Here is a 25,848-nt window from a genome sequence, read left to right on the forward strand (position 1 = left end):
GTTGCCTGTGTTATCTACAGCCAAAGGGCTGAAAGGGGGTGGAGCTAAAGGGATTTGAACCAACAACCACATAAATCTGTTTGGTACTGTCAAGTGATGACACAAGCCAAGTTTAACGCGCTGTGACCGATTACAATAAAATCCCATTGAGGTCCTCTTAGGTTGACAAAGAAGATTTTCTTTTAAATTTGCATCAATCAGATGTTGTGTGTTATTTAGAGCCCAAGGGCTGAAAGGGGGCAGAGTTAAAGTGATTACCATGTCATACAGCATGTCAGCTCACAAAAGTGCTGCACAGGGTAAAAATGTAGACACAGGATTAAAATTCACCTTCATATATTGGATACATGGTTGTTGGACTGGGCACGTTGCTGGGGGCTACTTTAAATGGCCCGTATTTCTGTAGGTGTTTTTCTCGGCCTACTATGCCTATTTAAAATGATTGTGCTGCTGGGAGTTTTGATTGGAAGATCTTGTTACTTTGAGGTTCTGCATAAATGTGGATGATAGAGTTTGACGCAGGGCACTCCCACTGGGCCTCGGTGGGCTGAGGCGGAGGAATATGCGGCGCTGATGCAACATTGGTGGTCAGAGTGCTCTGCTGGCCGCCATCATGGAAGAATAGCAGTGCACAAAAGACTGTTTCTACTCCTTCAGACTCTAGGAGGGAGGCTGCAAATACTCATCGCCTCTGTGGCTTCCAGGTGCACCAAGAAACTGGCCATGTGCTTGTGAGTGAACACTCGGTGGGGGACCGCGCTGGGCCATCGAAATGGAGGCATCTGGTGATGTTTAAGAAAAGACTTCTGGAAATCTTTGTCCTGTTACCTGGGAGATGGCTATGCGACAGATGTCGGACTCCAGTTTGATGTGCCCATATGATGTTCGCATGATCCCACAGCAGTGCTTGGAGGCTGGCTATCTGCCGGTTCCTCCCCCAGTCTACTTCAACATTTGTGCTTCTGACTAATTTGTGTGTGTGTGTGCGTGCGTGCGTGTGTGTTTGTGTGTGTGTGTGTATGTGTGTGTGTGTGTGTGTGTGTGTGTGTGTGTACTTGGACTATCATGAGAGTTAAGTCATTTTTCAAAGTGAGGGTATTTTTGTGGTCCACGCTTTATTTAAAACCAGTTGGTTTTAAAGATATAGTGTGAGTTATGTGTTAGTTGAGGCTCGGGTTAGGAATAGATGGTTAGGGTTAGGGTACGGGTTAGGCATGGTGGAGTCACAAAAATGAATAGAAGTCAATGAAGGTCCTCACTATGATAGAAAGACTGGTGTGTGTGTGTGTGTGTGTGTGTGTGTGTGTGTGTGTGTGTGTGTGTGTGTGTGTGTGTGTGTGTGTGTGTGTGTGTGTGTGTGTGTGTGTGTGTGTGTGTGTGTGTGTGTGTGGTGGTCTACTTCTGTAATCCTGCCACACATCTATCTCCATCCAGAGGATTTCACAGCCATCAAGAGATAGCTTTTTGTTGAGCTTGTGTGGCTCATGGCACACACACACACACACACAAAGAGCGAGAGAGAGAGAAACACACAGATACACAAGCACTGTACTGAGGATGGGGTGTGAAAAGAAGCACATATAGTGTATGCTGGAGAACCAGTGCAGACAGAGCCCTCTCTGTATTGCTGTCGGAGTTTGGTGTTGGTAGACAAAAGGATGGACACCTCCGCGCACACACATCAAGACCTTTAACACACAGAGGTACAGCTAGACGGGAGACATTACAGGTAAGTTACCTGGTTCTTTCTTCATAACCTGCTGACCAGTCTGTGTCCTTGTACTCAGATGAATTTTGTGGATCCCTTGGGAAGGTTAGGGTTAGGGTTCATATCTGGGAGATTCTGTTTTTCAGCCATAACATCAACAGTGATTAAAGGTGAATAACTTATTGCGGTGAGAAACAGATTATTAGCACATCTAGTAATCTCATATGATACTCTTATTGCACATCTTTATACAGCAATAATCAGTCTAACCACCACCACATAGAAGATTAGGCTGGCTACTGCAGACTGGTTCATCCAGTCCACTGGTACATCCTCAGGGGCTTCTTGCAGAGCTTCCTGATGACAGAGAATCTCCTCTGGCTGTTCCAGTACAGGTGCTGCGTATCATGTGTTCAGTCCAGTTTATTGTCCACACACATGCTGATGTACTTGTACTTCTCAACCAGTTCTGGACTTGTCTAGACCTCCTAAAGTCTACCACTAACTCCTTGGTTTTTGTGGCTCCATGCAACACATTTCCTCACCAGACTTCTGTTGTCCAAGATGCACCCCATTTGGCTATGACGCAAACTGTAAGGAGTGCTGGGCATGCTGTACCTGTGTCTGAGGTAGTTAAGAAAGAGCCCCTCCACAGTCTTCATCAAGTCTGTCGTGAGAAGCACTGGTCCAACGTCTGTATTCTCTTCGGCCCGGTTCTTTTTGGGGACTGGAATGATGCAGGATATTTTTCAGAGGATGGACTTTCTCTCCAGGTGCAGACTGAGGTTGAACACTTGTTCTAGTGGTTCCTCAAGTTCAGATGTGCATGTCCTCTGGACCTGTGTGCACATTCTGGGATATAGGCTCCTCAGCTGTCTGTGGTCCAGGGCTCTCATTAGTCAAACGTCAGTAGAAATATTCCTGCATTCAGTGCTTATTTTGAGCCGGATCTTGTCAGAACAAGATCCGGGAACTGTCTGCTAGGATCCGGCAACTCACGCGACCAACTTGTGCCATACGCAGGATTCGAATTACTGGTGAGCTGAAGGGAGCCCGGCTCACCCCAAAGGGTGAGGAAGCCCTCGGCTTCCACACCCAAGGGGAGCCCGAAATGATCCTGGTTCTACTGATATTACATTATCTATGTGGACTCTCCGGGATTATTTAGAACTGAGAGGCGCAAAAACAAATTTAACACGCGATCGTTCATGTCGGCTCATTTCCTTTCATGCTTTCTGTCTTTTATTTGTGCCTGATGCTTTTCGCTGCTGTGGAACGGAGCGCATCACCTGTTTGTCCTCCGGTGACGCACCTCACCGGTGCAGCTGGCGCGCCCTCCACTGTTTCTGCGGTCGGTAGATCTTTTAGAACTGCAGTTCAAAGGTAACTCATAAGGTGAATATATATGAACCCAGGTAGCAGTTTTTCTTTAGGATTGAGAGGAGATGCAGGAAGATAATAAACAGACAGGACAGAAAAATAGTCAAATAAAAACAAGTTAGTTTTTGTTCCTGGTGGTTGCAACAAACAGACACCATTGAAGGTAATCAGAAGTGAGGAACAGAAAATGAAATAATTATTATTACAATTTTAATTGTCAAAAACTCCAGCGAGCCACCTTCGCCTCAGAGCTAGCTGCGGGGAAAGGCCTTGGCCTCACCTGAACAGATGTTCGGACATTTCCACTCTGAACTTTATTTTTGTGTGTTTGTGTTTGGATGCTAATCGTGGAATTATCTGGACACAGAAGGAAAGCTGTGGTTACTGACGGCACTAATAGATCATCCAAGCAGTTTCTGCTTCTTTTTATCAGTAAGAAAATTTATATTTCTGTACTTTATTTTGCTGGTTGAATGGGGGAATGCTGTCCTTTAACTGCTTGGTCACACATGTTAGTGGAGCTTCTGGCTGCATAAGAAACTTGAGCGGGTGCCCAGCTTCTCCTGTCTCCTGCCCGGGAACAGTTAGAGCAGGTAGCTGGCTGCTCCCATCTCCCAGGGCAACCAGGCACGTTGACAGGTGCCATCAGTGTGAGGCTGTAGTCATGCTGGTCACTCATGGATCTCTGAGGGAAACCACAGGAACACTGCAGCTCTTTTAGCTGATGCTGCTTTAATTTTGAGTCGCTCAGCTGCATTCTGGGAGTGTCGACTCGGCTCTCAGCTCGGTGTCAACACAGCACCGGGAGCCGAGTCGATACTCCCTGAGCTTGGGACGTTGACTCGCAGATCTTTGACCGTGGTGGACCTGCGAAGCTTGATATCCTCGGTCAGCTTACCTAGTTATGATTTTGTTACTAAGCGGGCCGGAGGTGCCTTCACTTTGGAGTAGCTCTGCCGTGTTTTTCTTGCCTGGAAAACTCTGTTAGCTTCAGGTTAGCATGTAGCTATTGTCCTGCTCATCTCCAGCCGTGGAGCAAGAGCTGATGTAAAATGCGACGGCGCCCAGCTACGATCGCAGTGGTCTGAGGCTCTGCTTGTAATTTAACAGTCCCAGTCCATATTAGATCTCCACAGGCGACCAGCATGACTACAGCCTCGTACAGGAGCCAGACGGCCATGCGGATGGGACACCCCGGAGCCCTTCTTGGGTTAGCTACGTTAGCTAGTAGCTACAATGGTTACATTTATTCCAACTGTTCCAAACGTAACACCCCACGCTCAGCTCCTCCCCTTTTCCCATTTTTGGATTGTCTGGGAGTGACGGAACGTGTAACAATGTCAAAAATATCAGTGGCGGGAACCTCCCTTTTGGCCTCAACTTGTCCCCCGCCGCCCCCAGGCGGGCTATGTCCATATATGTCGATGGTGGACACATACGCACATTCCTCCGCAATCATCTGTTGGTAATTCCCACCTGTGCGTACCCAGGTGCTCGGGTCTGTTCATCACTTACATACAGAAATGTAACTATATTTGGTCCCACCACCTCTTCAGCTCATGAGGAGAATCCCTGCATTCTTTCCCCCCAAAAAACAATGCAGTGGAGTTGGATTTGTGGGGATTGTCTGTCGCTCCAGAAAGGACCACAGCATAGCTCCGGAAGGATCTCCTTCAGGAATCAGATCAGTGTGCTCACGGAGGACATGTTCCCTCCAGAGAGCTCGCTCTGACAAATCCTCCAACAAGATCAGCTACAATGTCAGACTCACACACGGGTGTCTTTTAAAGGTTTTAGAGCCAATTATGTGAAACTGCTGTTGTTCCACCAAAATAATTATTTACTGGGTAAAAATGTTTTCTGGATGATGAACATGTGGATGATTGACATTCAGTATTGCGGCTCTCTGGTTCTACCACTAGATACTGTTTGTACGCGTGGTCTGAGGTTTTCTTATACTTTGGAACATTTCCACTTACAGGTACAAGACGGTCTGGTGGGACACTGAGAGGGGGTTGGGGGTTGGAGTGGAGGCTGGGGTGAGGAGGTTGTTGTGGTTTGGGAGCTGGGTGGCTGGAGGAGGTGTTGAGGGGGGATGTGTGATGTTTGGATCAGGAGTTTGGGTATAGGACAGTGTGATTATGGCAGGAGGTGATGTTGTTAATCAAACAGAGCTGCTCTGTTCTTTTCAGATCCCCGTTAATCCTGGCATGTTCCAGATGACAGACCACAACGATGACCGTCATCATGTTCACTGGTCAGCCCTTCTGTCAGTCATCACTCTCATACGTGAAAGAGTCGTTCTGTTCTAAATGACTTGGCGTAGGCACACACACGCAGACACATGCATGCATACACCCACACACACACACACAGGCATACATATGCATGCATACTCACACACACACACACATGCATACACAATCACACACACACACACACACACACACACACACACACACAGGCATACATATGCATGCATACACACACACACATATACAAATTCAAATTCAAATTCAAAAATACTTTATTAATCCCAGAGGGAAATTGATGAATACACATGCATGCATACACACACACGCATACACATGCATGCATACACCCACACAGGCATACATATGCATGCATACACACACACGCATACACATGCATGCATACACACACACACACACACACACACACACAGGCATACATATGCATGCATACACACACACACACACACACACACATACACATGCATGCATACACCCACACACACACACACAGGCATACACATGCATGCATACACACACAGACACACACACAGACACACACACAAGCATACACACACACACAGACACACACAGACACACACAGAAGCATACACACACAGGCATACACGCACATGCATGCATACACACACAGACACACATGCATGTGTGTACACACCACACATACACATGCATACACACACACACACACAAACACACACACACATGCATGTGTGTACACACCACACGTATACATGCATACACACACACATACACATGCATGCATACACACACACACACACACACACACACAGGCATACATATGCATGCATACACACACACACACACACACACACACACACACATACACATGCATGCATACACCCCCCCCCACACACACAGGCATACACATGCATGCATACACACACAGACACACACAAGCATACACACACACACAGACACACACAAGCATACACACACACACAGGCATACACGCACATGCATGCATACACACACAGACACACACAAGCATACACACACACACACACACACACACATGCATGTGTGTACACACCACACATACACATGCATACACACACACAAACACACACACATGCATGAGTGTGCACACCACACACAATAGATGAACTAGTAGCACATTTTATGGTAGAGCCTCCACGAGGCTATCAGCAGGGTCATCACTGGTGACATCACTTACGGCTTGGTGTGGTTTTGTTTTCCAGTATCTGTGCTGGTCTTGCTGCCCCAGGCGGTGTTGTCCCGTTGGGCCTGTGCCCGAGCCTGTCCACCGTCCTGCTTCTGCACTCAGGAGAAGAGCTGCAGTGTTCTGTGTGACCGCTCGAGCCTGGCTGATCTACCTAAGGAGTTTCCCTGTGAGGCCTCTTCCATCAACCTGGAGAAGAACAGCCTGAAGTTTCTGTCAGAACGGGCCTTCGGTACCCTGCCCTCACTACGATCTCTCTCCCTGGACCACAACAACATCTCCTTCATCACCCCGGGGGCTTTCAAGGTCTGACTGTGGGTTTTTCATTATCAGTAACACTGGAAACAAATAAGTGTTGGTACGCCCCTTCGAAACATATTGGGGGGTTGAGGCCCTCTCCATTGCAAAATGACTGTAGCATTGGGTGAATTTAGATTTATAATCTATTAGGCCCTGATTAAATTAGCCTGTTTCAACAATTGAAGAGGCCTTTTGCAGACACATCTCCTGTTTCTTAATCTGAGGTAATCGGATGCTGCTACTTCTGAGCTGAGCTTATGATAGCCAGGCTACTCAGCTGTTCTTGTGCTATAGAAGAGTTTCTCAGCAGAAGCAGCTGTAACAAGTTTTACTATTAAATTTGGGTTTCTCGCTGCCTAAATGTATTTGAACGTGGTAACGGAACTTCTGTAATCAGCCAATCATCTAGTGTGACATGTCATCGACAGGTGCAGGACCCTGAGCCAGCCAGAAGGAAACATGACATCTAATATGGCGTCCCTAAAGACGCTAGACACACAGCATTAGCATACATAGCATTATGTACTTTAAACCCAGTTTCATGGTTATACTTTATGAAGCTGCCAATACTGTTCAACGACTGGACACCATTTAGTTCAGGTTCAACAACATTTCTATAGACACTTCCAGAGATTAATGGTACAAATGACACAGTGTCTCTTTAAAGAGCAAGTCACCCCACATCCACTCTTTTTCCTGATAAACTATATACATGCGTGTCTAATCGTGCTGCAGACAAGTGTCGTCAATAGTTTACCACTTTAGTGCATTTTAGTTCAAATTTACATTTTCTGCCTAAAACTGTCAGTGTTGTGCCGTTGTCAGGTAAAAACTCTGCACTGCATTTACATTTAAATCTGCTATTGGCTAAGAGGTACCCTAGAACGTTAGCTGGTACCGTATGATGTCACAATGTTGTTGTGGGCCTGTGTGTGTGTGTGTATTTGTTAGCGGCTCCGCCCTCTCGGTCTGCTAGGCAACAGCATTTGTTGCATTTTTCAAACAGGAAGTGGGAGCAGAGTAATACTCTGGTAGGGGGTGACTTGATCTTTAAGCCACATTTACAGACTTGGAGACAAACACACACACACACACACACACACACACACACACACACACTCTCACTCATACACACACACACACACACACACACACAAACACACACACACACACACAGACACACACACACACAAAACCAATAGTCAGCCCTTACTCCATCTCTAATTTGAGAATAAAAATGAGAACCTGAATGAAAATAAGTTGCTTTTAATAGTTCTATCAGTACTGGTGAATAATTGTGATAAGCTGTGTGTGCATTCGTATGATTACTGAGTAGGCATATACATTCTGCAGACACTTGTGCATTGTGCCTCACAATAGAGCAGCTGATAAAGACGCGTCACACAAACATCGGTGACACTTCTGATGAAGACCGCAGTCGTCGGTCGAAACACGTGAAGGTAAAACAGAAGTCGCATACGACCTTACCTGTCTGAAGCAAAAAGATTCGTAACACCTGTCTGAGAAGAGGACATCATGAAGTATCTGTCGGTGTATTTGTCTCATGTTTAATCTCATGGTAGAGAGATGAAATTATTTAAACAGAACAATTAAACATATAAAATATGTAAAAGTCAAAGGTCACTACGATACCCACCAGTTAAAATACACAACTCAGAAGCAGGTGAGGACATTGTTCTACATAGTTAAGAACTGTCCTGTGTGGCTCAAAAGTTTTTATGAACACTGAAATGAGAACCTGAATGAAATATGTTGGTTTAAGACATCACTCTACATTCATGCATACATCTTCAAATGACTGATTGGTGCATTAATGGTCTATTGCACCACACCAAGTTCAGAGTAAAGCAAATCAGAACCTATAACAGCTTCCGTTAATGGTAGAGACGTAGCACTGCTAAGAGTGTGCTGCTGCGCAGTCGGTTTCCTACAACCAGCTCATTCCAGCTAGTTAGCGGGCAGGCTATTTGTCTGATTTGATTAACAAAATATGTCATTTCCTGCCGTAAAAGCCCCTTCTGGTTTAATTAAAGGTTTTAATTTAATGTTACGGTTAGATTTGGAATGTCTCAGCAATCTCTGAGCACCATAATGCAGCTGCTGTGGATGCAGGAATGACTTTTGCGACCTTCCTCTTTGACCACTTCGTATTCTTAACGATTTTGTTGTACGTCTGTTTTCATCACTTTGTTTGCACAACCTCAGCTTTCACTTGGGCACATTTTCTAGGAAGAGTGATTTATAAAGCATGAAAGCAGGAGGCGCACACCTAAAGCCTTGTTTACACCACATGTGGAACAGATATGGTCTGGTTTCTGTAGAGCTTCCACAAAACCAATCATCGAGCATTCACACTGACTGTGATGCAGTGCAGATCTGGATGTGGAGCTCCAGAAGGTTTCTGCATGTAGTCTCTCTTTCCAGACGCATGCAGATTTTGATGAAGTTGAAGAAATTGCATGAGCCAGACAGGAAGTGAGATGTGTTTCAGCAAATGGGTCTTCAGCTTTGATTTAAAAACTGGTACAGCAGAGGACTGCCGAATGTGTAATGGAAGCGCATTCCATAGTTTTGGAGCCACAACTGAAAAGGCTCAGTCGCCCCGCTTCTTCAGCCGTGACCGGGTCACCTCGAGCAAGAACAAGTCCTCTGAACGGAGTGCCCGAGAGGTAACATACAAGTGCAGTCTGCCTGCCAGATATGCTGGAGCCAAACCATTTAAAGCTTTAAAAACCAGTAAAAGAACTTCAGACCGAATCCTAAAAGAATCAGGTAGCCAATGTAGAGCTGCCAATATGGGCATAGCATGGTCAAACTTTCGTTTGCCCTCCAAACATCTCCCAGCAGCATTTTGGACAAGTTACAAATGGGCTAAGGTACCATGGATCACTTCGAGCAGGATGGAGTTGCAATAGTCCAGGAGTGAAGTTATGAGCGCATGCACAACAGTTTCAAGATCGTGTGTGGACAAACAAGGTTTAACCTTGGCCAAGTGTCTTGAATGGTAAAAGAATGAAGCTACCACTCCATTTAAGTGGCCCCTAAAACAGAAGTCAGACTATCTTCACTCCCAAAATAACAACATAGTCCTTCAAGTGAGGGGTTAGTTCACTACGGTCCAACATGGAGTTATCAGCAAGGTGGATGGGACCAAAGAGCGCTGCTTCTGTCTTCCCCTCATTGAGGCACAGGACATTTTCTGCAATCCACCCTTTGACCTCACACAAACAATCTAAAATCTTCGAGATTGGTCGACCACCAGCTTCATCCAAAGGCAAGTACAGTTGTCAGTCATCAGCATATAGGCCAAAGGCAGAATATACACACAAAACAGTAGGGGACCCAGTATTGAACCCTGCGTGACACCCGAGGGGAGACGGAAGAATTCAGACGAGAAACCACCCATCTGGACACACACCGTTCTATTAGAAAGGTAGGGCCGAAACCAATTCAGAGCCAGACCAGTGATTCTCATGTCGTGCTCAAGACGATGCAACAACACCTCGTGGTCCACTCTATCAAAGGCTGCTGTCAAATCCAGCATAACAAGTAACACTGACCTTCCGCCACCCGGCAAGAAGAATGTAGTTCAGGACCTTCGGCAAAGCTGTCTCAGTGCTGAGTAATGGTTTCATACCAGATTAAAAGTTTTCTAAAAAGTTGTTTTCACTTAAGAAGTCCAGCAACTGGCCATAGACACACCTTTCCATCACCTTACTCAATAAGGGGAGCATAGAGATTGGCCTATAATTAGATGGCATAGATGCATCTAGCCCAGATTTCTTTAACCCTCTCAGGCTCAAAATAAGTTTTGATAAAAGGACGAACAACCAAGTCCTTCAGGGGTACTTCTAAGTTAAAAATGATCATGAAACACGTTTGTGGAGTAACCAGGTAGGTAGGTTTAACCTGCCTGCCTCCAGAGGTTTAAACTCATTCAGAACTGATTGAATTCATCAGCTCAACGCTTCCTAGTTGTTTCTGTGCAAAGCCACATCTACACTGACCTAAAGACTGATGAACATAGCAACTCTGGAAGCCCATCCTATCCCTGTGGAATGCTGCTTTAAGACATCAGGCAGTTGATGTTTTTAACATGAAACTGGAGACTTACATGTTCATTCATTCTTCCAGCAGTTAATCGGCTCGTTTTGACTCATTTATGCTGTTTACTTTGTTATTTCTCACTTACAAGCAGTCCTTTCCTCTTAGTTAGAAAGTTCTAGATCACATTTAAAGTGCACTGAGAGGGATCTACCACAAAGCCTCACTTGAGAAAATGGCTTGCTACTGATGCAGTTTCTAGATAAAGGGACTGATTTTGAACGTGCGCCATTCGTCTATATACCACAGGAGTACCGAGCTCCGGTCCCCGAGGGCCTGGAGGTTTGTTAAGGCGTCGTGCTGCAACACTCTTGAGTTAAATTGTTAGCTCATGACCAGCTGAAGACTGCTGAGGAGGAAGCTCAGCAGTCTGATTCGTGTGTAGGAGGTAGACATCAGTCCTGGAGGAATGGAGCTCCAAACAGCAGCCGTGTCATCATAACAACAGAAAGTTAGACATGTTTCCTCAGGTTCTTGTTGGCTGATATCTCTGTTTGCTTCGGCACACACACCTCATTATTCATCCGTTCATTTGTGCTTCTTTTAAGTGAAACACACTTTGAATATGAGGCCAGGGCGATGGCCGGTTTTAGCATCGAGGACAGTGGCTTGAGCCATTTTCATGTTGTTTTAAAAAGCCGTACTCCCCCACTGCAATGTTTACATCTGTTGGTCATGTGACTGTGTGGCATCATCTGATTGGTGACAGAGCAACAGCTAGCTCCACTGGCGGAGTGATCTGTTGTTATTTATTGCGTGAAACGTTTTTTAAGTAAATTTTGCCAATTATAGCGGAGTAAAAGTGGCGTTCCTTCTTCACAAATGTACTCAAATGAAAGTACAAAGTGGGATGCAGAAACAATACTTCTGGAGTAGATGTAACGGAGTAAACATAACCTCCAGATCTCACACCACACATCAGCTTCTCCCCCTCACCAACCCCCCTGTCAGTCACATCAGACCAGGTGAGGACAGAACTGAGGCGGCTTAAGAGCAGAACAGCAGCAGGTCCTGACGGGATCAGGCCCAGATTGCTCAAAGACTGTGCTGACCAGCTTTGGGAAGTGGTCACACACATGTTCAACCTGAGCCTTCAGCTGGAGAAGGTCCCCATTCTATGGAAGACCTCCTGTGTAGTTCCAGTTCTTAAAACATCACATCCCTGAGAACCAGACCACTACAGACCTGTCGCCTTGACCTCCCATCTGATGAAGACTATGGAGAGACTCATCCTCACCCATCTATGTTCAATGGTGACCCTGGAAATAGACCCAATGCAATAAACCAAACATGGGGTGGAGGACACGCTCATCTACCTGCAGCACCGGGCTCTGACTCACCTCAAGAGGCAAAAAAGCACTGTGAGAATCATGTTCTTCAACTCCTCAAGTGCCTTCAGCAACATCCAGCCATGTCTACTGCAGCAGAAGATGAGGGGTGCAGGAGTGGATGGACTGCATGGACCATCAACTACCTCACCAACAGGCCACAGTATGTGAGGCTGCACAACTGTACATCTGTGGTGGTTGTGTGTAGTACTGGAGCTCCACAGGGTACGGTTAGGGATGCACCGATACAATACTGGTATTGGTATTGGTGCCGATACCAATACCAATACCAGTATCTGTATCGGTAAAAGTTAACCGATACCAATGCAGTTGCTTGACAATGGCTTCCCTTTAACTTGTCATTTCTGTTCACCTAATATTTTAGTTTTGTGATGATTTCCATTCATATATTTTACTTTTTATCTGCCTCAGTCTTTTCCTGTTGAAAGCAGAGAAGAAAATAAAATCTGTATTCCAAATCATTGCTTTTTTTTGTGTGGTAGAAGTATCGGTATAGGTAATCGGTATCGCCGAGTACTCAGATCCAAGTATCGGTATCGTATCGGTTTGGAAAAAAGTGGTATTGTTGCATCCCTAGGTACGGTGCTCTCACCCTTTCTCTTCACCTTCTACACCTCGGACTTCACCTACAACACCAGCAGCTGTCACCTCCAGAAGTTCTCTGATGACTCGGCCATTGTCGGCTGTGTGTCTGATGAACTGACCAGGAGTACAGGTCAGTCATCATGGACTTGTTGGACTGGTGTGAGCATAACACCTTCACTTGAACACCAGTAAGACAAAGGAGATGGTGATTGACTTCCAGAGAAACACTCCTCCTCACTCACCATTAAACACCCAGGGAGCAGACACTGAGGTGGTGGATACCTTTAAGTACCTGGGTGTTCACCTCAACAGCAAACTGAACTGGTCCAACAACACAGATGCTGTATAAGAAGAGTCAAAGCCGCCTCCTCCTGGGGAGGCTGAGGTCCTTCAGAGTTAATTCCCAGTTGCTAAAATGCTTTTAAGAGCAGAGCAGGTCTGACCGAGACAGGAAGAGAATGAACAAGCTAGTTCACAAAGCTAACTAATTTCTGAGCTGCCCACTGGATTCAGTTGAGGAGACGTGTGAAAGGAGGATGCTGGGGAAGATGACCTCCATCTTAAAAAACCCTCCCACCCACTGCGTTCCACTGTGGAGACCATGGACAGCTCCTTCAGAGGCAGACTGAGACATCCTAGATGTAAAACAGAACGCTACCGTAGGTCATTCATCCCCTCTGCAGTAAGAGTGTAGACCTCCTCAGTTTAACTGGTACTGGCATTATCCTGGTACACACTAACACCAGTGCAATACTCAGTATGTGTTCAGTACCAGATTTACTTAGTATGCCTGTGTCTCTTACAGTATGCTGCAGAATGTTGGAACCCAAATTTTTCCTTTTTTATTTGTGGGTTTTATTGGTGGAAGTTTAAAGTACTAGATTACTTCCTATATGTATAAATACACGTACCTTTGTTATTATTTTTTGTCAGATTATTCTCTTAAGTGTTGGTGCTGCTGTAACAAGTGAATATCCCCACTGTGGGATCAGTAAAGTCTATTCTGTTCTATAACACATTATATCCACCTCTGCATCTATCATCTGATCCACGTAGAACTTGTGGACCAGAAACACTCCACCAGCAGACCCAGACCCTGTGATCCAGTTCCAGCTCCAGAGATGTCTCTGCTCACATACTCAGCTCCTTACATCTGTCTTCACAGGGCCTCTCCAACCTGGTGGAGCTGAAGATGGCTCATAATGAGTATATCAGTTACCTTCACACACGGACCTTCACTGGGCTGAAGAAGCTGGTGCGGTTGGACCTGTCAGACTGTAACCTCTTCAGCATCCCTGACCGCATCTTCATAGAACAGCCTGCGCTGAAGGAGCTGCTGTGCTTCCAAAACAACTTCCGGAGAATCCCGGGAGCGATCAGAGGCATGGAAAACCTGACTCACATCTACTTGGAGAGGAACAAGATAGAGGCGGTGGCCTACAACTCACTGCTGGGCCTGGGGAGTCTCAGGTGAGTTCTGCAGGAGAATTTTCTGCCAGCCAGGGCTTCAGCAGCTTCAGGAGACGGCTGCAGGACTTGTTTTCACTTCTCAGTTCTGACAGAAATGTTGCAGAGCACCAAACTTTTAGACTGTAGTAAGATCTTTGTTCATGTGCTTGTGGGGTATTTGTTGTAATGAGATGTTTGGTCCTGAAGGTGTGGATTCATCTGATCTTCACCTCAGAAGGATGGGGGCATGATGTGTGAGATAACACGCATTCATAAAGCTCTCATTACTCTGCTTTTCTGTGTGGATGGATGCGAGTCCATGTCCATGGATGCGAGCCCCATCAGTGGTCAAACCTGTGCTTGTCCATCCATCCATCGTGTCCAGGTGGGCCCAACCCAGGTCCTCGAGATCCCCTATCCAACAGGTCTTAGAAGTTTCCCAGTTTCAACACACATGATTTGAATCAGTGGTGATTAGCTGCTGTCTGCAGAGCCTGAGTAGCTGTTGAACAAGTGGTTCAGCCACTGAATCAGCAGGGTGAGACATAAAACAAGCTGGATAGGGGATCCTGAGGACCAGGGTTGGGCACACCTGCTACTAAGCCCTACTGCACACTCAATGCAAAAGTGGCACGGAACGGCAGTGAAACGGCGCCGCTTCAAATACAATCCATTATAGTCTGTGGAGTGTAACAAACCAGCCGCAACAATTTTCAGACATGTCCCAGAAGCGCCGCGGCTTTGTTCCTGGTAGTGGAGAGGAACAACGTCATATATGACATCAATCAGCGATATCAAACATGATTTCCTTCTTTTAGGTTTAATGGTGGATTGCATAAACAAAAAGTCTCAAGGGATTTAGTGATCTCGCGAGGAGCACGGCAGAGAAGCTGCTCCGCTGCTGAGACTCTCCCGGTGCACGAGAGTGCCTTTCTGCTGCCGTTCCGACCCGCTTTTGCTTCCAGTGTGCAGTAGATGTAAGGACGGTGGGGAGCTGGAGTCCATGTCCAGCAGTCGGGGAGTCCTGGACGGGTGGACAGGCCATCACAGATTGTTCACACTACAGCTGATTTATGGACACACCTGGACAATTAAAACAATCTGAAACAGGAAGAGCCACGAAGAAAGTCATGAGCTTTGACTGGCTGATGAATGGTGTCACATGATCTCAAGCTGCTGGTTCTGTTCACCCTTTTTGTTCCTGCGGCCTGTAAGGCAACGCCCAGGGCAGCGCACCACAGCGCTCACACAGTTAATAGCTAATAATCTCATTTTAGATCTGGACTGAGATACTGACAGCACCTCTTTTTGTCTCAGGTACTTGAACCTCCAGGAGAACCGGATCAACGTGATCCATGATCACTCCTTCCAGGATCTGGTGCATCTAGAAAACTTCTACCTGAATGACAACCTGCTGTCTGACCTACCCAGGTTGGCCTTCAGAGGGCTGAGCCACCTCAAGATGCTCAATCTTGGAGGGAACCATCTGACCAACGTGTCTAAGACCTGGTTCAGTGACCTGGTAGAGCTGGAGGTCCTGTACCTGGACAGAAACCAGCTGCTGAACATTGAGGAGGGCGCCTTTGAAAACCTGACTAGCCTGATCACTCTCCACCTGAACAGCAACAACCTGACCTCCCTCCCCTTCAGTGTTTTCCAGCCCATCTACTTCCTGGGCCACCTGTACCTCTTCAGGAACCCCTGGGACTGCGGCTGCTCCCTGGACTGGCTCAAGCAGTGGATGGACAGTTACAAACTGGTCCGGGACATTCCCTGTGCCTCACCTTCCTCTGTGGCAGGCCTGGACCTTAGCCAAGTAGTATTTATCAACATTAATGGGACATGTGTGGACCACACTGAAGCCAACCTGACTGTACTGTCCACTGAGGTCGTCCCCACCATGGAGAACCGCTTCAACAGGTTCATCTCCAAGATTCTTGAGAAGGAGCAGGGAAAAGAGCTGGGGAACAGGACAGAGAGCCTTCATAACGGGACTCAGATGGAGTCAGAAGAGGGGCTGCTCTCTGGGGGGGCCGCAGGGGCCCGTGCAGGTCCACTGCTGTTCCTCATCATTGTGATGGGGTTCTGTTCAGGTCTGTCAGATCCAAACCTCTGGTGTTTCTGCTCAAGAGAGCTGCTGCCTGTCATATTAAAGGAACATCCTTCATCACAGGTGGAGGAGGAGTGTTTCCTGTCAAATGTGGATCTACGGACTGTTTGGACTGGGGCTCCTGGTTATTTACAGACACGGGACAAATAGTTGTTGGCCATGATGTTCGCCCAAAAAAAATCACTGATAATCAGATGATTTTAAAGGTGCAGTATGTAAGAATACAGTGAGAAATTCCCAAAAGGGATCATGTTTCGGCCATTTTGGAAGGAAGGTTCTACAGAAACATGTTTCATATCCAGCTGGCTGTGAGGGTTGTCAGTTTTCCTCCTTTCAAAACAAAGGGAGGAGGGACATAGCTACTGTTTACCGCCATTAGCCCTTTGTGCAACACACCAAGCCAGCAAATCAACATATTACCACAACAGTGTGTCTCAGAAATGCGCCATGCCGGCATGGCGATACACGATTTTGCAGCATTCGTTCTGCCTCTCTTGGTAGGAATATTGCGGTAATTGTCTGTCATTAAATGGTGATTGCGCCTTGGTGCAACAGAGGGAGCTGTCATGCCATGATCATATGAGGAGTTACTGTCGAGCACCGAGTGGCAGATATATTGGAACATCATCACCAAGCGGAAAGTGAATGTGTCAAGAATGAACCAAGCTTAACAGTACAGAAGCTGCAGAGGGGTGTGCTAAACTACGACTCTGCTTCCTGGTCTGGACCCTGGGTTGTCATGGAGGACTAATAAGACTGGCCATGTTCCTAGAAAGAAGAGCTGCTCCATCCAAAGAGGGATGGATGCTGTCTCTTCGCATCAGACCAGGTTTTCCCCAAAAAGTTTTCCAATTATCAATGTAGCCCACGTTGTTTTCAGGACACCACCTAGACAACCAGCGGTTGAAGGACAGCACGCGGCAAAACATGTCGTCACTGGTCCGATCAGGCAGGGGGCCAGAGAAAATTACGGAGTCCGACATTGTTTTGGCAAACTTGCACACCGAAGCAACATTAATTTTAGTGACCTCCGATTGGCGTAACCGGGTGTCGTTACCGCCAGCGTGAATAACAATCTTACTGTATTTACGCTTATCCTTAGCCAGCAGTTTCAGATAAGATTTAATGTCGCCCGCTCTGGTCCCAGGTAAACATTTAACTATGGTTGCTGGAGCCTCTAATGCCACGTTTCTGACTATGGAGCTGCCAATGATCAGAGTCGGCTTATCAGTGGGTGCGTCACTGAGCGGGGAAAATCTATTAGAAACGTGGATGGGTTGGTGGTGGCCCACGGGCTGGGTTCTGTGCTCTCTGCGTACCATCACCCAGCCGGCCTGATGTCCCGGCTGCTCAGGTTCTACTAGAGGATCGCTACGGGGTGGTTCTGATCTAGTTAACTCCACGCTAGCCAAGTAGCTATGGCCATCTACGGGCTTTTCAACAGCGCGGTGCCGGGACTCCAATTCCGACACCCTCGCCTCCAAAGCTACAAAAATGCTACATTTATTACACGTACCATTATCGCTAAAGGAGGCAGAGGAGTAACTAAACATCTGGCACAGAGAGCAAGAGATGGGACACGGAGAAGCAGAGACAGAAGTAGCCATAGCCGTGCTGAGGCTACGCTAATTGGACAAGCAACACGTTCAACACCAAATAAACAGCGTGCGAAGTCAAATCATTCCCTAAAGCTCGGTGGAACAACAGAAAATGTGTTTTAGCGTGCTTATGTGCTTCAAAATCCTAGTACAGGGAAATTTGATCAATTTTAGTGAGCCACAAACACTGAACAGCTACACGTAGTGCAACACAGAAAACAGGAAGTGACACAAAACGCCTTACCGCAGGGTGACAGGACCTCCTCCTCCACTGTTTAGTAATAAGAAGGTTGTACATTCAATCCCAGCTTTATCTAGGCCATCCTCCCCATGTTGTCATCCCAGGTTGGTCAATTAGAAGATTATCCTCACCAGCAGTGTGTGAGTGTGTCAGTGCATGAGCAATGAACAGCGCTTTGGGTACCTTATAAGGTGCCATCTAAATCTAATCATTACTTTTATTTTTATCAAATGGTAAATGGTGGGAAGCCCACGCATTCCATGGGAAATGTGTGGCACGAGGGCCCCACAGCAATGGGCCACAGTGGAGCCATGGGGGGCAGCCCACATATGCAGGCCCTGTTGGGCCCCTTCATAACCCCAAATGATGGGACTAACATTTGCCCTACATTTTACAATGGCCGCCTGTCCCATAATGAGCAACCCTGCATGGGTAAAATGTTTGCCCAGAGAGATTCCACATGGGGATGCAAACGTGCAGGTTTGCTGGAATCTGGCTCCAGAAGGTCTTGATAGTCTTCAGAGTTTACTGGATGCTGAGCAGATTCTGGACTCTGGTCCAGATGCAGCAAAGGAGGTTCAGAACAGAACTAAGCCTCTTTCATGTTCCACAGTAAGTCCATTAGGGCGGCCACAAACGACTATTTTAGTAATAGAGTAATCGTGTCATTCATAAAAGTTTAGCTTGTTGCTCCAGGATGCTGTAATATACCATCATTAGCGTCTAGTGTGACGTGTGATCAGCTGTGTGCCGTCTAATAATAAAGACAAGATGATCGTTTATCATGCTACTTTAATTAACTTTGTAACCTGTTAATACAAATGCTGCAGTCAGATGGAGGTAGGCACCTAAAACCAAACATGACGTGTTCACCAGAGGCATGGTGGGAAGGTTGAAGCGCTTCATCTTCCAATCTTAACTCAGTAAATAGCAGGACACACCACGGTACGCCTCTGTAGCACGACTGGTGCACACGTCAGCAGTCAGGAACCATGGACAGCTCTGAGGGTCTGCTTTAGCGTAAAGATAACAGATATTAAAGTTAGTTCATTTACCAGATGAATAATTCTGTTATATCTAATAAAGTAGGTGAAGATTTAACACAAAGAATTTATGTTTTCAAATATATTAGTTTCTGGATTGTTCAGACGGGAACATTTTTATTTTACCATGAATGCCTTTTATTCTAATGTTTATTTTATTTGTGTCCAGAGAGAAACACACACACACACACACACGCGCGCGCGCACACACACACATGTAAGCACGCACGCACACACACCTTAAAGGCTGTTTCATATTTCTTTTCCATCATGGTGGTGAAGTGGGATCAGCCTGGAAGGTGGTTGTCATGGTAACATGGTAACCTTGATACCGACCATGGACCGGAGTCTCGTGACCAGCATGCTCACCAAGCCCTCGGTCAGGACGTTAGCTTGCTGAGGTGTGCTCGTAACAAACAGGTCCACTGAAGAGGAGCACCATTATTAACACGTAACGTAGCGGGATGAAATAAATCATTAGTTTGTAATTAGAGCAAAAATACGTGACATACAAACGTGTTCTAAAGGTAATGACATCACCACCTCTACTGGTGTTGCTGCAGCTATAACCACAAGAAACTGTTGATGTTAGCAGCTAACAAGGTAAACTTACTGAGGCCACTCTTCGTTCTTCCTCCTAAGATGCTCGTGCATCGCCGATGTGCTCCTGTGGAAGGAGAGTTCCACGTTGCAGAGTTCGCATTCTACAGGCCTCTCGTTGTCTTTATACACTGCTCCTAAACTTTTGAGCTACGTTGCCGACTCGCCATGTCTTCTTTCTCCAGTGACAAAGGCTGACCTGGATGGCGACTACTGCGCATGTGCATTGAGCAGAGAGGCATTAAGTAAAATAAACTATGCGTCGACTATTAAATTAATGGTTGACTGTTTTGTTTTTCGACGTCGTTGTGATGAGTCGACTAATCGTGGCAGCCCTAGTCTGGTGTCCTATGAGGTTCCTCAACAAGGAATTGATTCTGTTGAATCAGAACAAAACCGTCTGATTTGAATAAACATTTATTTGTGGTAATCTGGAATAAAATCCAGCGGGCAGGCTTGTAAGAGAGAAAGATGTCAGCAGATCTTTGTTTTTTACAGACTAACAAAATCTTGATGTCTGCAGGTTTATTTTTATGATGGATGGACTTAAAACAAACATCTGTGAAGAGTTTTTAAAGGTTTGTGTTTAATGTAAATGATTATTACGTAATAATGATATGAATGAGTGCTTTCATGTTTGTATGGCTGCTGAGGATGTCTCTGGTTGAAGACCCTGTACAGATGAACAGATGTTGCTCTGCTCACTCTAGATGTTTGACCTGCAGCTTTTGCAGAAATGCACTAATCTTCTTACAGCTCCGTGTTCTCACCCACCACCACTGCAACACGACCGTGTCGAGATCAGCTGATTGTTCTACCTGATGTTCAGATTTGCAAGTTTCTTCTGCCACCATCGTTGCTGTTTGAGCTTGGTTGTTCTTTAGCAGGTGACTCGCTTGTTTGGATCCACATCACTGAGGGAGCCATGTTCTGTCACATCATCTATATTTTTCTAAATAAACGGTTGGTGCTCAACGAGGGAGGCTGGCTCTCTGACTCCTCTCTGTCTCGCTGGAGAAGCTGACCTTTTTTAGAGGTTAACTCCGATAATCTATGTTCCGTCATGCTGCCTCGTTAATGTGGGATTAGGACGGGAGGCTGGAAGCTCCTGGCAGCTGGTCTGATCCAGAACCACTGCTCACATGTAACAGAGAACATATATGTGGGTCACAGGGAGGAGCTTCTGCAGGAAAACTAGTTCAAGGTGTTCAATTAATTTAGCATCTTAATTAAAAATGAACACATTTTGTGACCTTTCTGGCTCAATGTGGCTTCTACTCTAGCTCAGCCACACAGAACACATCCACATATCCTCCAGCTTCACTGGCTGCCAGTCAACTTCAGGATTCATTTCAAGATCCTGGTTCTGGTCTATAGGGCCTTACATGGACAAGCACCATCTTTCATTGGTGATCTTCTTAGTCCCTACACCCCCAGCAGGTCCCTGAGGTCCAGTGATCAAAGCCTACTGCTTGTGCAGCACCAGGCTAAAGACCAAAGGTGACAGATCATTTGCTGCTGTGGCCCCCAGACTCTGGAACTCTCTCCCCCTGAGCCTGAGATCAGTGGACTCAGTGGTCTCCTTTAAAGTGAGGGTCAATGAATGGGTGGAGACGTATTTCATCCACACTTCCTGTTAGAAAAACGCTTCTGAAAGAGGCGTGGCCTGGCGGACCGAGAGAGCGGCACTGAGGCAGTGATTGACCGCACCCCCCTCAACCCCCCCACGTGCGCTGTCGGAGTTTCTCAATCTAAAAACGAGTTGTTAACAAGCGCGAGCACACTCGCGCATGCACGCACTCACACAAGACACAGATTCTGCAGCATTCTGGAGGAGTTCCTGTTAAACGCGATCATCAGATGAAATTGGGGAGGAGGGCATTTTTTTCAAGGAGGCGAGCGGCTCAGAGCGCTAACATGTCATATCCGCAGGTGAGTGGCTGAGCCAGGTGGAGGTGCGGCTGCCTCACCTGGAGACCAGTGCGGTGCAGCCACGTAGTACTTTGCTGACAACGTCACATTTTTCAGCTCAGCAATCAGCCACAGCTGGTTCTACATGAATGTGGAGCAGAGTTTTAGCCTGAAGATGGAGACAGAATTATGGTTTTGGGCCGAAATATTACATTTAGAGTAAGATACACTAAACTACCACAATAATGATTACACATGTGCACACTGCACCATTAGACACTCATCTGTACAGGTTATCAGCAAAAACAAGTTAATTTAGTTGTTACTTGCTCTTTAAAAAGCAACACTCACCTGTTCAGGCTGGTTTTGGTGTGAACTTCATCACCTTCTCCTTGTTCTGCTCTCCCATCTATTCTCCCTTCCCCATGATTCACTGATTTCACTCTTTCTTTACATTTTTTTAATCACAATGTCTATTTTTGACCATTTTAAATATATTTTTAATCATTTTATAAATTCTTTTTTATATTTTACATTTTTGTTTTTGTGAAGCGCCTCGTGATTTTATCTTGAGAGGTGCTATAGAAAAGATCTTGTCTTCTTCTGTAACACATAGGTTAAAAACAACAAAAATACAAAATGTAGAGGAGCTAACAGACGGCAAGCCGGCAACACTGGCGCCATCTTGAGAAACAACAAACCCCCTAAAAAAGGAAACACTTCATATGTTCGCCGGTTCCAGCCAAAGCTTCCAGTTCATGCAGTTCCTGCACTAGCTTTCGGCTTTCTCTAAATTGCCATCCGCTGGGGAATAAAACCAGATTTCTCAGTGAAATAATTTTAGCAGCAAATGTAAATCCTGTTTTTGCAGCATTTTTTAAAAACACTGGATTTTTTTTTTTCATTTGAGGTTTTAATACTTTTCTATACATGTGATCAAATGATATTTGCTTCTGGCTAGTTATTTTTTAGCTTACTCACTCAGATTGGGGGCCTGAATCTCCGTCATGGCGGGGTGGGCTGTGTCTTTGTGGAAGAGCAGTGGCAGGGATGGCCTCGCTCTTCAAATGAAGACGTTGATCATTAACCGTTTCAAAACTTCATCCCATTTTCAAAGGAACCTCGGGTAAAATGCTTGTTGCTAACTCGCGCATCATGCTCGATGTTTTCCAATAGGCTGCAACCAATGGCGCCTAATTTCAAATTCCAGTGGAAGCAAGAGCATACCAACAGAGCTATCCCAACCCACTACAATGCACCTTCTCCCCATCCTAACACAGTAGCGGCCTACGATAAACTCAACTTATTCACGATAACTAACACTAGATAAAGATAACCCTAACTACTTTCCTCATAACTAACAGCTAATGACTAAACTATATCTAACAGCTAAGCTACTAAAGAGCGATGCTAAAGATCCAAATTAAATGCTATGCTAAAGCATGCTAACCAACCGTTGTACACACTTGCTACTTCCAACTTGGTACGAGGCGTGGCCTTGACTCCCAACGCTTTTGAGCATTGAGTCATGGTGGATGGCTGCTTATACTGAGCCAGGATCCTCTGGAGGTTTCTTCCTGTTAAAAGGGAGTTTTCCTCTCTACTGTTGCTGCATGCTTGCTTAGTATGAGGATTGCTGTAAAGACTGAGACTAGTCAGTGACTCGATGCAACCTGCTGGGTTCCTTAAATAAGAAACTTTTTACTGATTGGCTTAATGACCTGACCTAGATTGGAATGTTTACTGTGTGGAGTGCCTTGAGATGACTCTTGTCGTGATTTGGTGCTTTATAAATAAACATGAATTTAATTTAATTGAATTTTGTACCCTACAGCCACAGCGCTGCTATGTCGTTCTGTTCTGGCTGTGTTGCACTGTACAGTTTTAGCCAACGGACTAGACAAAGTCAAATTACCTTTGGAAATTGCTGTTGCATAGCTTTGAGCAGAAGAGGGCGCCAGCCTGAGGTTTTTGGCAGAATTTTGAGTTTTTGAAGAAAATGCACAAAAATGCAAAACTACTGACTACACATGTCTACAACACTATTGGACACTCACAGGTTTATGTTGTTACTTTAAATGAGGGGTTCATGAAGAGGAGAAGGAGCCATGAAGCATACAGCTGTTTTGGCCAAGGTAGAGGTGGGACAAAAGAGACAAGTTATCCGACACCGTGCACGTACCCATAATGACTGACAGCAGCAGAATCTGACCAACCAGTGGTTAAATGCACTGATAGGCATGGATAGATGACATCAAACGGAAACACAGTGAGCAAGCAGAAAGAAAAATTCAAAACAAGACAAGTGGTTCATTTGAAAGTGGGTATGCTGTCGGAAAAACAACAGTTTTGTGGGCCTACACATCCCAGCTGCTGCTGATCATGAGAAGAGAGGATAATCCTGTCTGGATGTGGATTAAACTTTACAGCAGCCCTGATAATAATTTATGAAATGTCTTAAGGCACAGGGGAAGGTTTATGCATTTAAGTTGTATTAGCCTGTCAATCCATAGTATTAGCATTGGTGTAGGTATAAATAATGTGGAAGAAAACATCTATATATCTATATATATAGATTGCTAGTTTAGTTACAGATGTAGGTCATGTGACAGGAAGCAGCATCAGTAAAGTCAAATGTGATCATGAACATGAGTTTTATATTTTTCAGTGAAACCACCTGATGCAGGCTTCAGTGACCTGCTGGAGCATGTTACACTCTCAGCATCATCATGGTAACACCATGTGTCCTCCAGGATAACCGGTGCTGGATCAGGACGTCTGAACATCAGAACCTTTACAGCGTTGGTATTTACTGCAGGACTGTTCATCTGCATCTGTTCAATGCCAGTAATCCATCATCTGAGCTCAAGCTGGGATTACAATCTTTACTTGAAGACAGAAGAAGAAATGAAGATTATTAATGATAAAATATCAGCATAATAAATAAGTGTAGATCAGTAAGTAAACAGCTACAGGTCACACTGCTGCCTTTGCATTCATGTTTCAGAGGGACTGATCATGAGTGCTGAGGAGCAACAAGCAGGTAGGTGGAAGCTGCAGGTGAGCTCAGAGATGGAGTGACAGCTGGTGAGTGGACTGGTGGGTGATGGGGGTCTATCAGAATAAAATTCATATGAAGTCATCAGGCGTTTATCACGTACCAAAGCTAACGCCAGCACTGTAACAGCTGTTTCTGAGCTTTCCTGCAGATGTCAGGATTCTGTATGAACGTGAGAACTTTTATAGGATCACTGGTGTTAAAATGAAAGGTAAATGACCTAAAAAGCCTCCAAACACACCCCTCACCTGTACTGGTGCTGGAGCGTTGGTGCAGGTGTGCTCGTTGTGCTGCTAGATGCTGCTTTTCTTTGTTCTTGTCTCTAGTTCCAACATGCCATCATTAGTCAGCATATAGATGTGTTTAGATGTAGTTCCTAATACAGCCTGATGCATCTGCTGCTGATTTTATTTTACACATCATGACATGAAGACTGCAGCTTTCTAAAAGACTTGCTTCTCTCTAGAACGTCCACCACATCTGGGAGCTCCATGAAAGCAGCAGCAGACACCTGGTTCCAGCTGAAGGTGCTGTGGTCTTCTGTGGTAGCTTCTGATGTCAGAGAGGGACCCTCATGTCCTGAAGAAGTCTGGAGCTTCACATTCAAAATTAATTGGATTAAACATTATTTAAAAGACCCTACATCTATTTGGAATATAATTTCCCATCAAATTTATTCTAATCTGGGTGGTCTAAAATTTCTCTTAATGTGCAACTACAATATTGATCGTATACCTGTCTCTCTCTCAAACTTTCATAAACAAAGGTTATTGGCTTGGTCTCTAATTTATCAGCATAACTTTTCTCTTAGTAATTACCTTATATGGAACAATAACGATGTCTGTTACAAAAGGAAATCCTTATTTTTGACAACTGGTTCAGGAATGGCATTATAAAGATCAATCAGCTCTTTAATA

The 25,848-nt window shown here is 45.5% G+C and overlaps 1 protein-coding gene across 1 annotated transcript; it reads left to right on the top strand.

The window, feature by feature from the left end:
• Positions 1-5,274: 5,274 nt before the first annotated feature.
• On the top strand, positions 5,275-16,972 carry nyx (nyctalopin). Its single transcript, XM_054746539.2, has 4 exons — positions 5,275-5,345; positions 6,582-6,868; positions 14,087-14,391; positions 15,688-16,972. Exons 1-4 carry the CDS (start codon positions 5,324-5,326, stop codon positions 16,628-16,630), a joined length of 1,557 nt encoding a protein of 518 aa, XP_054602514.1. The 5' UTR covers positions 5,275-5,323; the 3' UTR covers positions 16,631-16,972.
• Positions 16,973-25,848: the final 8,876 nt, after the last annotated feature.

Source organism: Nothobranchius furzeri, chromosome 14 (assembly GCF_043380555.1).
Source record: "Nothobranchius furzeri strain GRZ-AD chromosome 14, NfurGRZ-RIMD1, whole genome shotgun sequence".
In the NCBI taxonomy this organism is placed as follows: Eukaryota; Metazoa; Chordata; class Actinopteri; order Cyprinodontiformes; family Nothobranchiidae; genus Nothobranchius; species Nothobranchius furzeri.

Bases quoted from the DNA above. Each gene is read 5' to 3' on its own strand.
- nyx (XM_054746539.2), top strand. From the start codon at position 5,324: ATGACCGTCATCATGTTCACTG. The intron at 6,869-14,086 runs GTCTGACTGTGG...CTGTCTTCACAG, and splicing joins TCACCCCGGGGGCTTTCAAG to GGCCTCTCCAACCTGGTGGA. The intron at 14,392-15,687 runs GTGAGTTCTGCA...TTTTTGTCTCAG, and splicing joins CTGGGCCTGGGGAGTCTCAG to GTACTTGAACCTCCAGGAGA.